The sequence below is a fragment of the Saccostrea echinata genome, unplaced genomic scaffold (genome assembly GCF_033153115.1).
Source record: "Saccostrea echinata isolate AGI-Se365-2 ecotype Australia unplaced genomic scaffold, CSIRO_AGI_Sech_v1 ptg000001l, whole genome shotgun sequence".
NCBI lineage: Eukaryota > Metazoa > Mollusca > Bivalvia > Ostreida > Ostreidae > Saccostrea > Saccostrea echinata.
Genome location: NW_026889750.1, coordinates 18,226,270 through 18,246,538, shown reverse-complemented (window position 1 = coordinate 18,246,538; position 20,269 = coordinate 18,226,270). Strand labels below are relative to the sequence as shown.

General features: G+C 32.0%; 1 protein-coding gene across 1 annotated transcript; it reads left to right on the top strand.

Moving 5' to 3' along the window:
• Window positions 1–14: 14 nt before the first annotated feature.
• LOC133195226 (contactin-2-like) lies at window positions 15–19,068 on the top strand. The gene is made up of 14 exons (XM_061331087.1): window positions 15–75; window positions 1,753–1,849; window positions 2,010–2,191; window positions 2,304–2,465; window positions 2,903–3,037; window positions 11,344–11,464; window positions 11,626–11,804; window positions 12,263–12,445; window positions 12,652–12,771; window positions 13,239–13,344; window positions 13,459–13,640; window positions 13,743–13,910; window positions 16,074–16,208; window positions 19,013–19,068. Exons 1-14 carry the CDS (start codon window positions 15–17, stop codon window positions 19,066–19,068), a joined length of 1,887 nt encoding a protein of 628 aa, XP_061187071.1.
• Window positions 19,069–20,269: the final 1,201 nt, after the last annotated feature.

Genomic DNA, 20,269 nt, shown 5'->3' with positions numbered 1-20,269 from the left:
ATTACACTTGTGGAATGTGGAATGAAAAGATCAATGTATTCAAAGTGAGCAGCATTACAAATCTCCAGATAAATGGTAAGTGGATTTTTGGTTTGTTGCGTTTTTTCAGACGTTAAAGAAGTAACTGTTGTTTAAGGCCAGTGGTCGAATTGACGTAAAACTTACTTTAAATAATCTAAACAACAACATCACACACACCTTTAAATTAATGCTACTGTTATTTGATTATTTTATTTTTCTTTAGTATTTCCTTTCGTTTTGTTCTTTTGACCTTATAGAAAGGAAGAGTGGACTACAGTCATATAATAAACCTGAAATGTCCTTCCTTAAAAATATATGCATGTTGGTTCAATTAATCAAGGTTAAAATATATCATTTATTTGGTAATTATAACAATTTAAGATTAAGAATAATTAACAAGGTGCAGTAGGTTGAACATTGTGTTTATTGACAAAATCTGACATGTTAAGTATAGACATAACTAAACATGATGTAATTATGGCAATTCAAGGAGAAAATAAACAATATTTTATCTACCCTACACACGAAAGATGATATTCAAGCGTAAAGTCTTTATGACTGTATTGATCTCCTACAGGTCAGTACCTCTTAAAGTATTTAAGTACAATGTACGTGTTACCTTTGGATAAATATGTATGTACCTGTTTGATAAATATGTATGTACCTGTTTAAATATTTACGTACAATGTACGTGTTACCTCTGGTTAAACATGTATAAGATGAGATAAATTTCGTCATTGTAATTTCTTTGCTTTCTTTTATCTTTTTATATTACTACTATTCCTGGAAAATCATTTAAAACATATAAATGATCCTCACCGGTGTTACATTAATACAGATAATTCTTAAATTTTATTGATAGAGAGTACAAATCGAAGTTGGTATCGAACACTTTACAAATCAATTTAAAAGTGTTTAATGCATTGAGATTTCATTTCTACTTGTTTTCCTCAGGTATCACCAATTACACTTTTTCTAGGACAATTTAATTGTTAACAGGATATATCTCAGAGCTCTTATCTTGGCCAGTCTAAACTCTGTGTACAAAAGCAAGAGTTATCTCCTTTACTTGTTATAATTTGGCCATCGAATTTACAATTAAAATTGTTATTCCTTTTCCAATATGACACATTCCCAGCCAATTAAATTCACTTGCAATATTCTTTGATCGGGGGTAAAAAAGCACTTACACAGAAATTATTCAAACATCTGAAACATCTTAATTTTAACACATTCTCGGGATTCAAAAGGAACATGTTTTTTTAATGTCATCAAAATCTGTTCAAGACCGTTTAGATAATTTGTGGACATAGAAAATTGTGCATGAAATCATTACATCTTTGTCAATTTGTCGAAATGCGCATCTTTTAATTTCATTGTATTGATGGAAGTCACAAGTCTTAATTAGTGCTATCGATATTCAAAGAATGCCCAATCCCATTGTATATATTTATTGCAAGTATATATTTTCAAATCAAATCATAGATTGATCTGAGGCCAATGGCACTCTACTTTTTTCCACTTACAAAATGGACATCTTTTGTCCTTTCTCCTCATGGTTATAGAAAACAATATACATAGGGTTGATAACGTAAACAGCAATAGACAATTCACACTTGGATATAATAATAATTATCACCTTCAAATCTTTGCTTGTCAAGCTTCATCTTTACAAAAAAAATAATTTGTTGTATAATGAACCACTAAGCATCTTAAAAGAGACATTTGTAGATTCTACTGAAAACGTCTCTCCAGAGGCTGTTTATCAAAGTGGCTACAAAGTTTTCATTGGAGAAAATGCTACCCTTCTATGCATTTTTTCTGGAAAGTAAGTATGTTTTCTTAAGTATTTTCCATTTAGATTTAAAACATAATCTGGTTACCCCAAATTTTGCACGATATTTCAAAAATTATAACACATCAGGCAATTTCAAAACTTTTGTTTCTTTTTCACATGCAAATATCATAGATTTTGTTCCTGTTAAAAGCCCTGTTCCAAAAGTTCAATGGCAGAACAAAAACGGAACATACATAACAACAAACCACAAATACATCGTCGGTCAGTATGGACGACAGCTACAAATCATGAACGTAACTTTTGATGATGAGGGTGTCTATAAATGTATAGCCAACGGCAGCCTAATTCAAAATCCATTCCTCAATGTCATATGTATGTTTTGTTTCTTTAAAGTTTTTTTGATCTTCTTTTTACGATTAGATATATATTGAAGCATAATTTAATTTTCACGAGAACAACTGATTTTTTTTAATTTTGCAATTAGCCCCTCCGATTTTTCCCGATGCTGGTAGACGTTTTATGACAAAAATAGTGCAGATTTCGACAAAAGAGTCAACTGTTCTCCTATGCAACGCAATGTCCTTATCGGCCGAAATTGAGCCTATTGTGATCAAATGGATGAAGAATGGAAAGATCTTGGATCAAGGTTTCCTTTTGTTGTGTTAGAAATGTATAATGAATAGTGTTTTTATTTCTAGCGTAAACGTTATTATTCTTATATTAATTATATTCAAATTATGAAAATGATAGAATTGATCATCGGCCCTCTGTTCAAAGTTACTTTAGTCCTGATACTTTTTTTACGTAGAGAAACTGGGTGCTTATACATTACCTTCTATTATTTTTGCATTGTTCATATGATGTCAGCATAATGCCTTAATTGATAAGCTAATAACACATTCTATTGATTCCATTAATAAATCTAATCACAAGCCATAACTAGCAGTGCATTGTTTTTAACTTTCCTTATATCACATATCCGTTACCCAAAAGAGAAAAAGACGTGAAGAATAATGGAGGAGGTTAGCTTTTGGCTTTTAAATTAAAGCTTGGTTATGACAAATGATAAATCTTTTTTAATAGATGTTAGATACCAGCTTTCAAAGGACAAAAAGACTCTTCATATTTACAACGAAAGTTCAGACGCTGCTGGTTGTTATACATGTGTGATAGAAAATAGCGAAGGGATTGCAGTGTCAAATTTTTTACTCCATTTCGGTAATATTTCTAAGATATTTTATCTCAGTTTCTAGATTCCGGATAAGGTTTGGCTGTACTATCACAGGGAGAAATATGAACTATCAGTGAAAGAACGGCATTCAGTGACTGAATGGTGCTGAATTGCTGGTAGATTTCACTGGCATTTCATTTGTCTTTCTATGTGCATTTATTACATCTCACTGACCGTTCATGGTGACTAAAGAGGAACTTCCTTATCACTATACAAAGATCTTTGTAAATGTACATATTTCAGCGTTATTGATAGAATACTTTGCGTTTGGCTGTTTATTCATTTGTTTGTCATCTTGTTACTTTAGTCCTGATACCTTTTTTACGTAGAGAAACTGGGTGCTTATATATTACCTTCTATTATTTTTGCATTGTTCATATGATGTTAGCATAATGCCTTAATTGATAAGCTAATATCACGCTCTATTGATTCCATAAATAAATGTAATCATAAGCCATAACTAGCAGTGCTTTGTTTTTAACTTTCCTTATGTCATCTTGTTAGATTGTTGAATTAATTTCCCTATGTTTTGCGCATTTAAGGAAACGAGTAAATTCAATGTGTTATCTAAAAAACTTAATCAATAATTATATTTTCAATATTTTTTTCCTTCTCTAAATCTATTTTTGTAATCCTTGCCAAAGATTCGTAACCTATGGAATATTATTATCCAGTATGATAACACCTTCATTGAGTGATAAAAGAAATTAAATCAGGCAATTACCATGGCTTTTTTTTCGATATGCGTTTAACTCCTTCAGTATTCTGAATATCACCCTATTTTCCTAATTTAACTTTAAATTTTAAAATTAAGTTTAATATTACATGATGATAGGTTTTTTTCTAGAATATTTGAGTTTTTTAAATCCTATGTTTTCAATGTTCTCCGAGAAAATTTTTACTTAGTATCCCACCTTTATCAAGCGACAATGGAAAGATTAAAATGTACATACATTTCAACATTAATGATTTAGTTTGTAATGGGACTGGAAATAAATTATTTATAATATAGCGATGGAAAATGATGACATTGATAATTAACTTTCGTACGTAACAAAATATAAAGTAACGACTAGTGATCTTAGAGATTCGGTTATCTTTTGCATACTAGTATATGGTTTTTATGAACCTCATAACTATTTTGCTTTTTCAAAAATTTTAAAGTTTCTTTTGCATTATAAAATGCACCACAGTAATCATCTTGTATGTGTGTCCAATTTTTAGCTAAATCAGATAATCATCTGTCAAGTAAGTAAAATTTAATTACATTTATAAAGAAATTTGATGCTAAAAAAAACTTATGATATGTGCCTCGGTAATAAAGATTTGCAGGAGCATCCAATAAAAGCGGCAGAGGCAAGATTTCTGTAAATTGTGCATTGGTCGAGGAATCCCTGTAATTGTCCTGTTCACGATCTGTTTTGTTTACTGGATTTATGAAATTGATCACTGTTCGTTATCTTCACTTTTTGCATTCCCACTCTTTATCAACCGTTTACAATATATTAGTATCTTAAAAGTTATAAACAGTTTCCAGTGTAAATTTGGTAGCAAGTATGCTTCGAATCAAGGCTAAAATGTTAAAGATTTGCAGGGGCATCCAAAAGAGGTAGAGGCAGGTTTTTCTGTAAATTGTGTATTGAAATAAGCCTCACTGTATTTTATAAACACTTGGAAAAGAAGATACGCTTGTTTGACCACAGTTTTCCTATGGGTTTGTTTATAATGTTACCAGTCCATGCATCTGCTTCTTTGACCCTTTGATCTTCTTCTTCGTCCCTTTGATCTTCTTCGTTGTCCCTTTGATCTTCTTCTTTGGACCTGTAACATAGCGTTATTCAATGTTTATTTTATTTTACTTTATTTTTTCAGATCGCATTTTGGAGTCTTTAGATCTGTTCATAGCTATTATAGCTTTTGTTGGACTTTTATTATTAAGTGTAGCTGCAATATTCATACATAAAAGGTGAGAAAAATACTGTGATGTTCAGGATATTTTAAATTTGAAAATACATTGTAAATAAACGAATAAACAATAGTGATATCAATTTATTTTGTAGAAGTTGCATCGTTAAAAAAGACAAAGAATTAACTGCAAGATTCCAGATTGCCAGAACTAGCAATCTGTACTCATATCCAGACGACTGTACTACTGGTCCTATTACCGAGGAACCTGAATATACATATGTTGAAAATCAATATACACGCACCGATAGAGATACACAAATTCAGGGTGAGGAAGTTTGTGCTGAAAATCAATACAGTATTTTGGGGAAATGTAGCACTATACCGTCAAAATATGCGGAATCTAACCTTTATGATTTTTCAGAAAATGTTAGTGGAATATACAGTAGCAGCTGTAGAGAAAGAATAAACAAAACAAACATTGAATCAAGTGACTGAGAGTGTTTCATGAAATATGAAAATAACGAACAGTATAATCAATCTTAATATCCATGTATTTGAGGATAATGATTGTCGAAAATATTTCTTGCAGAATATGAGTTGCTGAGTCATACTGTTGAATCATTTAAACTCGTGGGCGTCAATGTTCGTGGGCAAGCAAAATTTTATTTGTTCGTGGGGGTGTAATTTCGTGGACAGCTCGTTTATTTGGTAGATTTAATTAATCAGTACATTGACAAAAAATTGTTCGTGGGGATGTAAATTCGTTGGTAAGGGTGACCCACGAAATCCACGAACATTGATCCCCCACGAACAACGATGATTCCACAGTATACAATGTTTGAATTAAATTTTAGAAATTAATACCTTGTATAAGAATAACTGACTTTGTAAGGACATTCTTTAAAATTAAGTTCATATGTAAGAATCTTGTTTCTGATTAAGACCTAAACAACTTTTATGTAAGAAAATAAAAACTTCCTTGCATAATCGGGTCTACATTTGTTGTTGAATACTGTTATCAAATTGTAACATTTTAAATATAGATATTGATATTTATTTATTTATTGTATGGTTATTTTGTCTGTTTAAACAGTTTTTAATTTAAGATTTTGTAATTTATACCAATGAATTTCTATCAACTGAAACCTTGAGTAAAAATAATCCTTAAGTAAGTGTTGAATGTGTCTTTCTTTTTAGCCTTTGGTGGAATGTATGTGATGAATATGTAAATATCGCTACAAACTAAAAAAAAAAAAAAGAGCGTAGGCATCTTGACCTCCCTAGGCCTAATATAAAAATAGTACAGTAAACTATAGTTTATCTAAAATAAACATATTCATGTCTATATATTTTTATCTATTGATATTAACAATTTAATAGATTTTAACTTAAGAAAAAAACTTGAATTAAAACCACCGATATTTCATTGAAACGTGGATTGATACCTTTAAACTTTAGAAAGTAACAAATATCTGTTGATCTCCCCCAGTTGTATTGCAGCGATTATGTCCACCATGCATCAGTTGCAGCGCAGATTGTACGATGCACTTAGTTCACGAGTCTCTGGATTTTAGGTAATCTTTATTTCAGTCTTTCGAAGTGCCTGTTTCCCAGATGCTGAGTTCCTGGTGCAGCGCAGTAGCCATTTGTCTTCCTGTTCACGGACTGTCAGTCAAGCTTTTTGGACGTATGCGCATCTAGAGGCGTGGTAGAGTGAATCTTTGCATCCGAAATACTCTTTCCTTCATTTTGAGAAAATTCCCGCTAGAAGCAATTTGTATGCATGATAACAGTAATTTTCAAGAAGCCTTGGAGACACTTAAGATAAAGAAACGAGAAGTCTTTTTTCTGAATAATACTGCGATACTTATCATGAACAGAAACATATTTAGATAGACCCAGAAAAAAAAACAGGAAAATTGACAAATAATGAATGTTTGTTTGACATGCAAAGGATGAATTGCCAGAACTTATGTCAGAGGCCCCTTTTTCTACGACGAATTCTAATAAATCTATAATTAATTTGATTGTTTTCAAATGGGAGTAAATAAAAACGACACCTTATGAACAGTTTTTCAATAGTTTGGATACTTTATAATTATGAGGAATACTGCATTATCGTTGATTTTTTAAGACCAGGTTAGAGCAAAATTCATCCTGGTTTGTGACCATATGTTGTTTTATTTGTTGTTTTAACTATAAAGATGAAAAGAAAGGACAGGTCTTAGTACAATAGAGGGAAAAGCATCTCAAGATAGAATAGGTTTTCATATAACGTGACAATGTTTACCAGTCGAAATCAAAGTACATATGTACATGGGGGTTAGAAACATAAAGCAATCATTTAATTATCAAAATACGGTTATGTAGTTTTAAGTAGATAATTATTATTTTATTCTAATCAACAATGAACAACGCTATTGCTTTATTATCTACTGATATAAATAAGCCAAAATTGCGAGGGTATGGTCTTACAAGTAGCATCGATCACATCTGAGAAGAATATATACCACATGATACACGTATACTAAAAATAGTTAAGTGTTCATCTAGATCTGAACAGGTCAGTAAGGTTATGAAAGGTCAAGGGGGTTCACATCAGGAAGTAACAATCGTTTACAACGGGGTGGGCCATTGGATTTTCGAATGTTTTATTTACATGAATTGAACGCAATTTATTAGGTACAATTTTCTCCTTTCACATATAGGTAGATTATGATAAAATGCAGTGACCAACCAAGAGAGAAAAATATACCTAGTTGGGCTCATGTATTTTAAGAACTTTGTAAAGTTTGGCGGGGCTAAAAAGGAATGGGCATTGGATGTTAACAGTGTACCCCTACTTGAAATTAAGTTGTATATTTACACATGATCTTTCTATTTTCTGTAAAAGTGGAATTCCATGAAGGTAAAACAATATTAAAGACTAAGTATTTGCAAAAATTCGTGTAAAATCCAGACACTTATTTTTTGTCAAACTACCGAAGGGCCGTTTGGCACGTCATCCTTTTGTTCAAATCCTGAAAGTATTAGGTTTCAGAAAATTATAGGTTTCAGAAGCTTAAAAATCTTTTATGGAGAGGTCAACTATTTTGAAAAATTAATATATGTTAGGTACTAGTAACATACTTGGAGGCTTATTTTTAGCTCCACTAGTCAGAGACCAGAAGAAGTCGAACTTATGCATTAGTAAGGTGTCCGTCGTCCGTCCACCTGTCTTTTTGTCCGTCCGTTTGTCCGTGAACATTTTTTTTCGAAACGCTTCTCCTCCTACAGCTTTGGTCCGATTTCAATAAGACTTGGTATATAGGTTAACTATACCACCCTTACTAATGTTATTGTGATTTAAATTCAAGGCACGTGGTGTAGGTTGACCCATTCAAAGGTTATAGGGTAGAACCGGTTTTATAAATAAAATTGGCAGTAAACAGGAAATCGCTATAATCTGTTTCTTTTAAAAACTTTCTTAAAGATTTTCAAGATTTTAAACAGAAATGGGTGGGATTTAAAAAATCACAATCTACTTAATTAATCTTTGCTTGTGTGATAATTTACGGCGAAAATTGGAGCTTAGTAGTGTTAATTTTTCCAAAATCGCCCGATACGCTGGTAGAAAAAAATGTATATGACAAACCTTTGTTTACCTTATATGGCTTTTGTTATTAATACGCACAGAGGATCTTACCACCAACAATTGACCAATCATTGAATGAATAGTAACGTTAACTTGACACCTATATGTTTACATTTTACTTCGAACACGTGGTTCAACTCAATCTACGATCGATATTGAATAGATTGCAAAAAAAAAAAATTAAAAATTAAAAAAAAAAGGTTTATATGAAAAAATATAACAAGTAGAAACTATGAAAGATGCCACGGGCGTTTGTAATTTGTTGTTACGTTGTTAACCAGAAAATGTATATAAAAATGTAGTCTGTACCACGTTTAGAACACTAGCGCTTCAAGGCTAAGGAAAACGAGCGGCATTCCTTACAGTTCATTGGACATTTTTTTTTCATATTACAATACCCGTGATCATCTGTGCTTTTTGGTCAGGGAACCCACCTGACAATTGTATTCACCGATAGGACAACAAAGGAATGCAGACGAAAATCGCCATACAGTATGACTTTGATGAACCTAGAATTCCACGTTTATTTAACATGTTACTAATGAATTGTTTGTAATTGTGAGTATGGAAATGGACAGCATGAAAATACATTCAAATGCATGGAAAAAATGTTCTATGAGCCTTTCCGATCGCCTTGTTTTTATTTTTCAAGCGTAAAATTCCTGCAGTATCCGTAGTAACCCACAATGCAATTCAACTCATTCAGATTAACCTATATTGGTACCCCATTTGCTAATCTATCGCCAAAAAATATAGTCCCAGTTCCCATGCAAGCATGTTTGTCCAAAAAGAAATTATAATACATGAGTGCAGAAAATAATGTTTTTATTTTTCAAGCGTAAAATTCCTGCAGTATCCGTAGTAACCCACAATGCAATTCAACTCATTCAGATTAACCTATATTGGTACCCCATTTGCTAATCTATCGCCAAAAAATATAGTCCCAGTTCCCATGCAAGCATGTTTGTCCAAAAAGAAATTATAATACATGAGTGCAGAAAATAATGTCATGAGGAATACTTTGGATGAATTCAAGAGATATTGAAGTACATTTCTAAAGATATTATTCAGTGGTGAAAAATGAAACGCAAGATAACTTTTCTGTTTACCATGTATCCACGTGCTAGTCACTTCCTAGCCATATTTCCATGAATAATTTACCTTATCTCGTTGTAGTCTCGCTAGATCTCGCCAGAGCTACTGTGAGAGCTACTGGGAACTCCTCGGATTTTATAATTTGCAGAACACCGAAAAATAAAATGTTCCGAACACATTAGTAGGGGTGTATACTACGATACATAATTCTGTATATAGGTTTTGGTTTCAACGAATGGGGTTGCCATGGTTACTTAAGTTGAAAATCTCCTTGAAATGCTTTCAAAACGCTTTTGCTCCTACAGTTTTGGTCTAATTTCAATAAGACTTGGTACATAAGCAGACAATATTAAGATTCTGTTAAACTGTATGTTGCCATGGTTACAAAAAAGAAATTTCTTTTTATTGCATTCAAAACACAACTGCTTCTATAATGTTGGTCCAATTTCAAAAAAGACTTGCTACACCAGAAAACAATACTAAATACATAATTCTTTTTATCGGTTTTGATTTTGACAAATGATGTTGTCAACGTTACTAATAATAGGACTTCCTGGAAATTCTTTCAGAACGTTTTTTCCTACTACAGTTTTGATCCAATTTAAATAAGACTTTATACATAAGTGGACTATACTAAGATACATATTTCCCTTTATCGGTGTTAGATTACTGCAAATGGTGTTTGCATGGTTACTAAAAATAGAGAATTCTTTGAATTCCTTACAAACGCTACTCCCCTACAGTTTTGGTCTGATTAAACTTTACATACAAGTAGACTAACTATGATGCATATTTCTTTATCATAAATACATACCAGTAAAGTTATAGTCTCGTCAGAGACTTCTGGTTTATTGCATAATTGTTAAACATTTACTTTCAGGAACTGTATTCTAATGTCATATAGTCTCCTTGTCTTTTTTTTATTATTATTTTTTAATATATAACGTTGTAATTTCCTAAAAAATGAAATTAGAACTTATTCTGTATCGTGCTTTTTGGCAAAAATAAAAAGACACACAAAAAACAAGTTCAATGAAGTCAGAGGAGTAATGGAAATGAAATTTGAACTTAAATTATTTTGTATTTGACCTATATCGATGTGGCATTTGTTTCAAATTTAGATTACAATACACAAGTTTTACTTATACTTGAAAGTTAGCATTCCTGCAGAAATATCTGAGAAACGTATATATATATTAGAATATCATTCTGATGAGTATATTAAACGTTGATTAAATATGCTTTATAAAGAGACATTCCATCGAGGAAAGCGCATTTCCTGAAATAAAAGCCCCAAAAGGAAACTATGAATCAAAATAATCTCGCTTGAGAAACAATCTACACGATGATGCATAGTTTTCCGAATTGCACACTTGGATTTTGTTCTATGGTCGTTGTGTCGGAGTTAAATCTATACCAATTAAAAGCATATTGAATATATATGTTAATAGGAATTACGCGTGATGAGATATTTCGTACTTGGCAGCATTCTTTTTTATATTTACGGTAATGTATTTTACTTAAGCATATTATAATGAATTCTATAATTGAGTTTTTCTCATTATTCTATAATTCAATTTAATTTGTTATATTAATTTTTAATATCTGAAAAGTTAATTAGATGAGTCCTAAGTTAATTTTGTTTCTTACCAACAGGAATATACCCATCCAAACTTCCTCCTGAAATAACGTCAGAGTTTAAGCAAGAGTATTTCTTACCTCGCTTTCATTCTTCTCCTTTGACTCTACTCTGTAGTGCTCACAACGGTGAGATCACGTAAGTATGTTTAACCATGTCTCCTTTGGTGACAATGAAAATGAATTACAATCCAATACATCAGTGTAGTCAATATCATCTCAGCTGTACTCTATAATGTAAAGTAGGAAGCAATATGTAAAATGCTTTATGCAATTCTATCGGTTGGACATGTTTTCTAGGTATTATTGGTCTAAAAATGACATGAAATTCAACAGCAATGGGCGCATTGCTGTAAACAAGAAGAATGGCGAAATTGTCTTTCAAAATCTCACAGAAGGCGATTTTGGGATTTTCTATTGTTTGGCGGAAAATGAATACGGAACCTCCGTGTCCTTGTTTGTCAAGATCTCTGAAGCGGGTAAGTATATCATTTCTTTATGTAAAACGTCCTGGAAAATACTCAAAAGGGTCAAATTTATATGTACACAATACATAAATCTACGTTATTTCAGGAGAAGATTTGGTGTGTATTCCTATATGTACTGTAATTTGCTAATTTCCATGGAGGATTAATTTTTGCTGTTTTACTGTATGAAGAGACCCTGGAATTCATGTCCTCCGCAAAATGCTATAATTTCTACTAAAGTATCATTTGTAAATTCCAACCATGAAATTAAATCTTCAGGAACCAATATTTTTTTTCATTTAATTAAACCTTACGAATATAAGTGATTTTACAGTATTACCTTTATTGAGATGGACATTGTCTCTGACACTTATGACCTTTTGATTTTCGATAGCAAATATATTTTAGTTCTCTTGTCTTATCATTGCAATATTTACCTTTTAATTTTTTCTCTTAAAATATATTTGTAGTTCTTAATAAATTTCCTACAATGACATTTACACAAACTTGTGAAGAAAAACAACATTGCCAGCTAAATTGTCAGGATAAACCTAGATGTGAACCAAGAAATGAGTGTCATATAGAATGGAAATATGGAATTGGGACTTCGAATACTGTATATATGAAAGATAAAACAGCTGTGGATGGATCGGGTAACAAAATTTAATTGAAAGTATATCATGCGTACGAAAAGAAGCTAAGTATACCTTTTTGAGAATTTACTTAGTGGAGGTAATGAAAAAACTTTCATAAACGAGATCGCCATCAAAGTTTTCACTGTATTTCAAAAGAGCTTTTAATAACTAAAAACAATATCTAGAAAAGCTCACTAGACAAAAATGTAATGTTATTTTTACAGGGAACCTTCATTTTCTAAGCGTAAGTAAATCTGATGGCAACAGAACATATGGTTGTGGAATCTGGAATGAACGCACAAAGACATTTGTCAAGGGAGGTTCAATAAAACTTCAAATTCATGGTAAACTGAACAGAAACAAACACATATGTTCCAAATTATGAAATCCTTTTTGGTTCAGTTTTATGATGCATTAGTTCATAATTAAACTTGAAGATTCATAGGTACAATTTGACTTTATTCAAGTGTTAACAAAATACAAAAAAAAATCCCAAGATTTTTCAAGCTTCGTCCAGTGTTTTGCAAATTTACTGAATATATATTAGTGCTTGGTATGCATAATAATCTTTACCTTTGATTTAAAAAAAGAAAGATGGGGTTCAGATATCCAAATCTTTGTTTTCTGGAACAAGAAGAACGAAAAAAAAATAAAAATAAATATTAAAAAATTAGTCTTAATCTATAAACTATTGAAATTTTCAGCTAAATCTTAAGTCAAATGGGGAATTCCTGAAGTAGTGAAGTACTAATAATACACTGCATTCTCATATGTAATACTGTTTGAATATCTTAAAATAACTTTAATTTAGAATCAGATGCAAGAATTGAAACTGTCCCCATTCGAGCAGTATATAAAAGTAGATATAAGGCAGTTGCTGGTCAATACGGTATACTGAGGTGTATTTTCTCTGGAAGGTGAGCTTCTTCTTAAAGATAAGAACTGCTTTCAAATAAAAATAAAGTCTCATCTTTAAAAACATAACGGAAAATGCTTTCAAAGCTTTATTGAACTTTAATTTTATTTTCCAGCTCAGTTCCTGTTATAAAATGGAAAAACAAAAATGGTTCTTACATAGAAATAAATCATAGATACAACATTACAGAGAATGGGAGACAACTACAGATAATGAATGTAACCTTTGATGATGAGGGTGAATATCAATGTATAGCCGATGGCAACATTTCCCAGAATCCATTTCTTAATGTTACTTGTGAGTAAAAGACATTTTGAATGAAAAACGTTAGAAAGATTTTTTATGGATCGACCACGAATAAGAACTGGAGATTAATTTCTACTTTTTCGTTATTTTAAGCCCCTCCGAAATTTGTTGAAAACAATAGACGTTTCCTGACCAAGATTGTAGAAAATTCTTCTAGTGAAGTAATAATCTTAACATGCAATGCTGTTTCTGCGCCAGGGGAAGCAAATCCAGGAGTGACCAAATGGATGAAAAACGGCAAAGTTATTAACTCATACCAAGGTACCTCTGATTATATTAAGGTGAAATATACTGTAAATCACTTTTTATTCAAGAGAATTTTATTTTCGCATAATTACTCGAGACGATTTCCTCGCGAGAATATCATTCTCGCATATATTTTTATTAGTAAAGATTACGAGGGGTGATCAAAAAGTTCGCAAACTAATTGAATTACTTCCATAAAAGAAAATGAAATAAGGATTCAGTGTTCATTATTTTTATCGTGGTCCTCTCCGATTTAAATGCACATGTGCCACCGTTCTGCCCATTCGCGAATCACGTGATACAGGCGGTCACGTGACATGCTCCGTAGCGTTCTGTTCACAGAAGCTAAAAGATTTTTCCGAGTCTTATATTTCTTATCATGCAAGTTATTTTTTAAAACAAGAACAGTCCATTTGTCAGAAATGGCATAATCTCGGTAATAAGATGGGTGTATAAGGATAGCCTTTCCCAGAATGAGCAGGATGATCATCTCAACCCTAGTCCTCTGTCTTTGGAGCGTCGTTTATCCAATGTGGATAAAGTATGGGCGCCTTCTTTTTATCATATCTGATATGTTTAAAGTCTAAAGTAAACGATACTTTAGGAATTTTATAATTATATTATTGTTAAGATATTCAAATATTTTTCGCGCTCGCTCCGTGATCGGGAGGTCGTGAGTTCGAATCTCGGCCGCGACTGACCTAAGTCGATAAAACAATGGGTAGCAACTGTTTCTTTGCCATGCGCTCGGCACTTTGAAGTGAAAGTTGCGGGTCCTTCGGATGAGACCTTAAAAACCGAGGCCCCGTGTCACGGCAGGCGTTAGCACGATAAAGATCCCTCACTGCTCAATGGCCCTAAGTGCCGAGTAAAGGTCAAAATTTGAAGCCCTTCACCGGTATATGGTGACGTCTCTAAATGAGTGAAAAATTCTCGATTGGGACGTAAAACAACATACAATCAATCAATCAATCAAACATTTTTCTAACTGTAACTTGGCGATCTTTCATAACAAATTGCTCAACTAAGGACACGTCTCTTCCCCAGCTTGCTTTCACTGAACAAACATCATTTATAGCCATCTCCATTCCTTCACTAAAACAATCAATCCAATTAATGATTGACCTTCTGGCAAATCTTTTATCTTCATAAACCTTATACAAATTATTATATGCTACTGCAAAGGAATTTCCAAGATACACGTTAAACTTTACAGCCGTTCTTTGCTCGAGTACGACTGTTTCAATCATTTTTTGTCACAAGTCACTTACGTATTGACGTCATTTTCACATTGTGACGTCACAAACATGGAGCAAAACATTACATATCTGCTATTTATAGAACATATGTATGCCTATATGTGTGCCATATTTCATTTTGATCTGAATTGTTGTTTTGTAAATACGGAGATAGTTCCCGAACTTTTTGATCACCCCTCGTATATATAACAATAAGAAGAATTCGCGAAAAAAAGATGTCGCGAATATTTAGTGATCTACAGTATATAGGTTTACTTTTCTTTCAATAATGAAAAAGGTTTGGTACACATATATTCATGTGATTCTACTAATTACAATACCTGAAATTACAGACTTTACGAGGTGTTTTCGCCTTTTCTACTTTTTTCATAAATTACATGTATCTATCGAAAACATTTTTCTGATCTAATCCATTTCATCAATTAAAAAAGAAATACATTGACATTTATTTTAAAAAAATCTTATCCCACTCTGTTCACCAAATAACAATGTTGTTTTATGTATATACGTTATATTGATGCTAATAAAGTACACTTAACAGCTGGTAATGTATTAATTTCGGGGACATAAAACACTTTTTGGGATTTGTTGCTTCAAAACTAATTAAATACAAATTAGACTAAATATCAAAAAATAACTTTCATTTAAAATTCATACTCGTGGGAAATCGTGTATATATAGTTCTCTCAATTCAAATTAATTATAGTTATATTGGAAAGATCAAATATTCGTCGATTCAATCCATGTTAACTTATAATGACAGCTTGCTGCAGTCATATTGTTATGAATACAGCAGGCACAATTCAGTCAATCTAAATAAATATGTATTTGCTCTAGCTTCAATTACAGTATGCTGCTCTGTCATGATCAAATTGAAGTGATTTGGGATTGATTGGGCTCAACTCTTGTACTTTTGCAGATTTTGTTATTCAGTTGTTTGGAAACAACAGAATATTACAATTACATAAAGAAGAACCAGGATATGGTGGAAGTTACCAGTGTGTAGTAGAAAACAGTGAGGGTGTTGCAGTTGCTAACTTTTTAGTTCACAATAGTACGTGTAGATTTTTGTCTGGACCTCTATTTCCAAAACTCTGCATCATATTTTAGTTCTGACAATAAATGGATTCTAAAAAAACCAATTAAACTATATTCAATCAAAAATAAGAAGAAGAATAAATTCCATGCAAAAAATTATTAAGTGAGAAACTATATTATGATGGAAGGCTTTTTCAGAAAAATATGATCATTTTTTTCTCTTTTGAAGCATTCACAGTTCTGTTGTGTTCGGATTCCTGTTTTTTCCATGCAGACTGCATACAGAATTATTTTGTACAATGAAATGTTTTGTGCTTGTCCCGAATTATATTTTAAATTAACTAGTATGAATTCTCATCAAATTGTGACAAATATAGAAATTATAGCAAATAGATTATAAATAATTTAGCAAATAGACCCCCATTTTTAATGAGGGGCAGGAGTGAGAGGACAATAAATATATAATCATCAGTCCACCATTCAATTAAGGTACAGGCGCGATTAGAGAAGTTCATGATTATGTGAAATGGACACGGCTTCGAAAATGGAAAAATAGCCTGACCCCCTTTGACTTCCTTTATAATTTTCACTGAACCAATGTGCCTACGCAGAACATCTGAAAAACTGAAAAACTACATGTCTTTGACCCCATCTTATTTAAACTGAATCTTTTTGATAAACTATCAAGCAAAATATTAGGTAGTCTTGTTAGATATTTAGTTATATAAAAACTGGGGATCCTATCTACCCTAGCTGGTAAACAACTGTGGTCTTAAATTCCTATGCCCTTTTATTATTGGTCTGCTGGAGGTCGAAATTGCTCAAAAACCTCCTTGTCTAGCCCCTTACGAGAAGTGATATCCTGATAGATAAGGATGCTGCTGGCTGAAATCTGACTAGTATGTGGATTTCGCTTACAATGTACATGTACAATTCGACTATGGGTGCTCATGCCCCCACTTTATACATCCTGAATTGCTCATTGTAATGCTTCCATCCAACTGATATTTATGTCTCATTGTAATGATCCATTTGGATAAAAAATATTGGAAGTGTATTGACCCCAATTTTTTCCACTGGTTTTTAAGCTATGTATGTAGATACTAAAAATATACTTGACAAAAAATTCTTAAGTCTTTTGATATTAGGATCCAACCTCCTTAAATGTTATTGTGAACATATATTTTTTAGATAATTCAGATTTATTCTTTATACAAAAGGAAATCACTATATAAAATAATTTTATTTCAATATTTGGTTCCAGCTAAAATTAAAAGAATAATAATTAAGCATGTAACGATTAGAATTCATTGCGTCTTAAGACATTCGGACACTTACATCGTCAAAATGATTTTAAAAAAACACACACACTTTAAAGCTGATATTTATTGGATGAAATGAGAAGCCTTTGTATCAGAAAATTAACAATATTTACAGTTTTAATACTTCAATTAATTGTAGTTTTATTTATCATTTAGATTTTTCAGCTCATAAACTTATATCTTAAAATCAAAATAGATATCTATTCTTTCCTACCAGATGTTTACAAAATTATTCAATTTATATTTCAGCACCTTTCGAATTCAAACAGCATTGGGTGGGTAAGTCAACCAAGTTTTTCTTGTTTTGCAATGACATACATACAAAATAATCTTTACAAAATCAAAAAAAAGTAAGATGCTTATCTGTTTATTTTACTTAGAAAATGTGAAATAATCTTTACAAAATCAAAAAGTAAAAATAACCATTTGTTTATTTCAGTTGGAAACCGAACAATAATAATAGTGGCTATTTGTTCAACAGTTGGTGCTTTTATATTAATTATGCTGGGTAGGGTGACCAGGAAAAGGTAACTTTTGCCATCAGAGTAAAGCATAAGATTTTTATGAATATTTTAATGTTTATTGAAAATATCCTTTTCTATTATCATATGTCAGTTTTAAATATTTTTGATATTCCGAACAATCAAATTGAATTTGAATTACCAAACCTGTACTGGATTCCTAAACTACATAAAATTCTTACAAACAAAGATACATAGCTAGTTTCGGTAAATGTTCTACCAAGCCTCTTTCTTTGTTCCTCACCAAAATATTAACAGTAGTACTAGTGAATGGAAAACTTCGGAAGCACCGTAAAACAACATATTCGAGACGTGATTTAATCAGATCTTAATACTTAAAAACTACAAGGAACTTTTAGAATATTTGAAATCAAAAATTTTTTACCAATTCCAAATAAAATCGTACGTCTTTCAACACTGTATACAACCGTTCCCCTACGAAAAATTAAAGTCCAGGCTTTTTGACATCATATACAGCTATTTTTTTTCAATAAATATGAAGCTCGAATTTTACATACCTTGTCATTGGTCATCTGGAAAATTATTTTGTTAAACGATACTGCTTGTACATAAAAGTACTCCGAAGTTGACATTAAAAAGAAGCTTAAGTTTCTAATTGACAATCTCTGAAGCTTTTGGAGATCATCTCCCAACAATCTGTTGGAATTCCCATGGGTACTAATTGCGCCCCGTTATTAGCAGCCCTATTTTTGTATTCATATGAAGAATTTATGCAGAATTTATTCAAAAACTTCTGTATGAAAAGAAGTCTCTTGCTGTAGTCTTCAATTCGACATTTAAATATATTTATGACGTTTTATCAATTCAAATATTCATTTTCATACCTACGTTGTGTAATGGTTTGGGCCGTGGATATCGGCCTGGGTAGCTCAGTCGGTAGAGCACCTAAATAGTGATATAGGGATCCCGGTTTCGATTCCCGCTCCAGCCATACATTTTCTCCTTTCCTGTTACAGATTTGGTGCCGCTGACCACCCCTAGACTTGCAGGTAAAAGTCCTGCCTGGCGCTAATAAGAACTTGGGCTGTGTCTTCGAGGGCAAACACAATATAAGGAGGGAGGAATGTAATGGTTTGGGCCGTGGATATCGTCCTGGGTAGAGCATCTGACTAGTGATGCAGGGGTCCCGCGTTCGATTCCCGGTTCAGTCATACATTTTCTCCTTTCCTGTTACAGTTGATTTGATATATTCCTTTGATGTCGAAATAAAAGACACCATAGAGTCTGACACAGCTGTTTCATATTTGGATATTTTACTATGAAATATCATTCATGGCAAACTAACAACAAAACTTAATGATAAACGTGTTGACTTCAATTTTTTCTATCGTCAACTTCCCTTATTTATGTAGCAATATACCATTAATACCTGTATATGGAGCTTATGCCTCCCATTTGATTCGATACACATGAGCATGTTCTACATACGAACAATTTTTAAAACGAGGCAAAGTATTGCCATTTTAAGTTGATGATACAAGGATATCAACAGTTTCGTTTAAAGTCAACATTTTGCAAATTCTATGGTCGAAACAATGACCTTGTAAGCAAATACAATCTATTGTTAAGTCGAATGTTGACTGACGTTTTTCATACAAATTGTTACGCCAATGTTTTCATACTAAATTGTCTGCTAATTAATTTTTCCGTGTGTCCAATCATGACAATTAAGGAGTACACAGCGTATGTGACAGGTAGACAAGGGATACTTACTCCATATCACTTGATCCCACCTCTGATGTTTTTAGAGGTCAACATGATGTAATATTATATGATTATTGAATGAATTACTTTCTATATTATCTTTTCAAGTACTGAATGTCTTTATAAAGGAAAAATGAGGATGTGTATAATTGATAGTATTTATTCAATAATGTATCCTTATTCAATTGTTGTTCAATCTATATAAGAATTCATTTCCCAATACTTTTTATACATATACTTGTATTCGTTTGTGATACATTAGGGCATACATATCTTACTTTCGTTGTATGTGCCTGGATTGTAAAGTAAAAGTTTTCAAACAGAGATGTTTTAGACAGACGTAGACCTCTTTATTACATACCATATGTATTATTATGTCCATTGACCAATTTGATTAAATTGATTTCAATAGAAAATGAAACAAGAAAATGTTTTTTGAAAAAAAGAGATCCAACACTTTGTTTTGAGAAAAACAAACAAGCAAAAACAAAGAATGTTTCTCCAATACC

Bases quoted from the DNA above. Each gene is read 5' to 3' on its own strand.
- LOC133195226 (XM_061331087.1), top strand. From the start codon at position 15: ATGTGGAATGAAAAGATCAATGTATTCAAAGTGAGCAGCATTACAAAT. The intron at 12,772-13,238 runs GTAAACTGAACA...ACTTTAATTTAG, and splicing joins AATAAAACTTCAAATTCATG to AATCAGATGCAAGAATTGAA. The intron at 13,641-13,742 runs GTGAGTAAAAGA...CGTTATTTTAAG, and splicing joins TCCATTTCTTAATGTTACTT to CCCCTCCGAAATTTGTTGAA.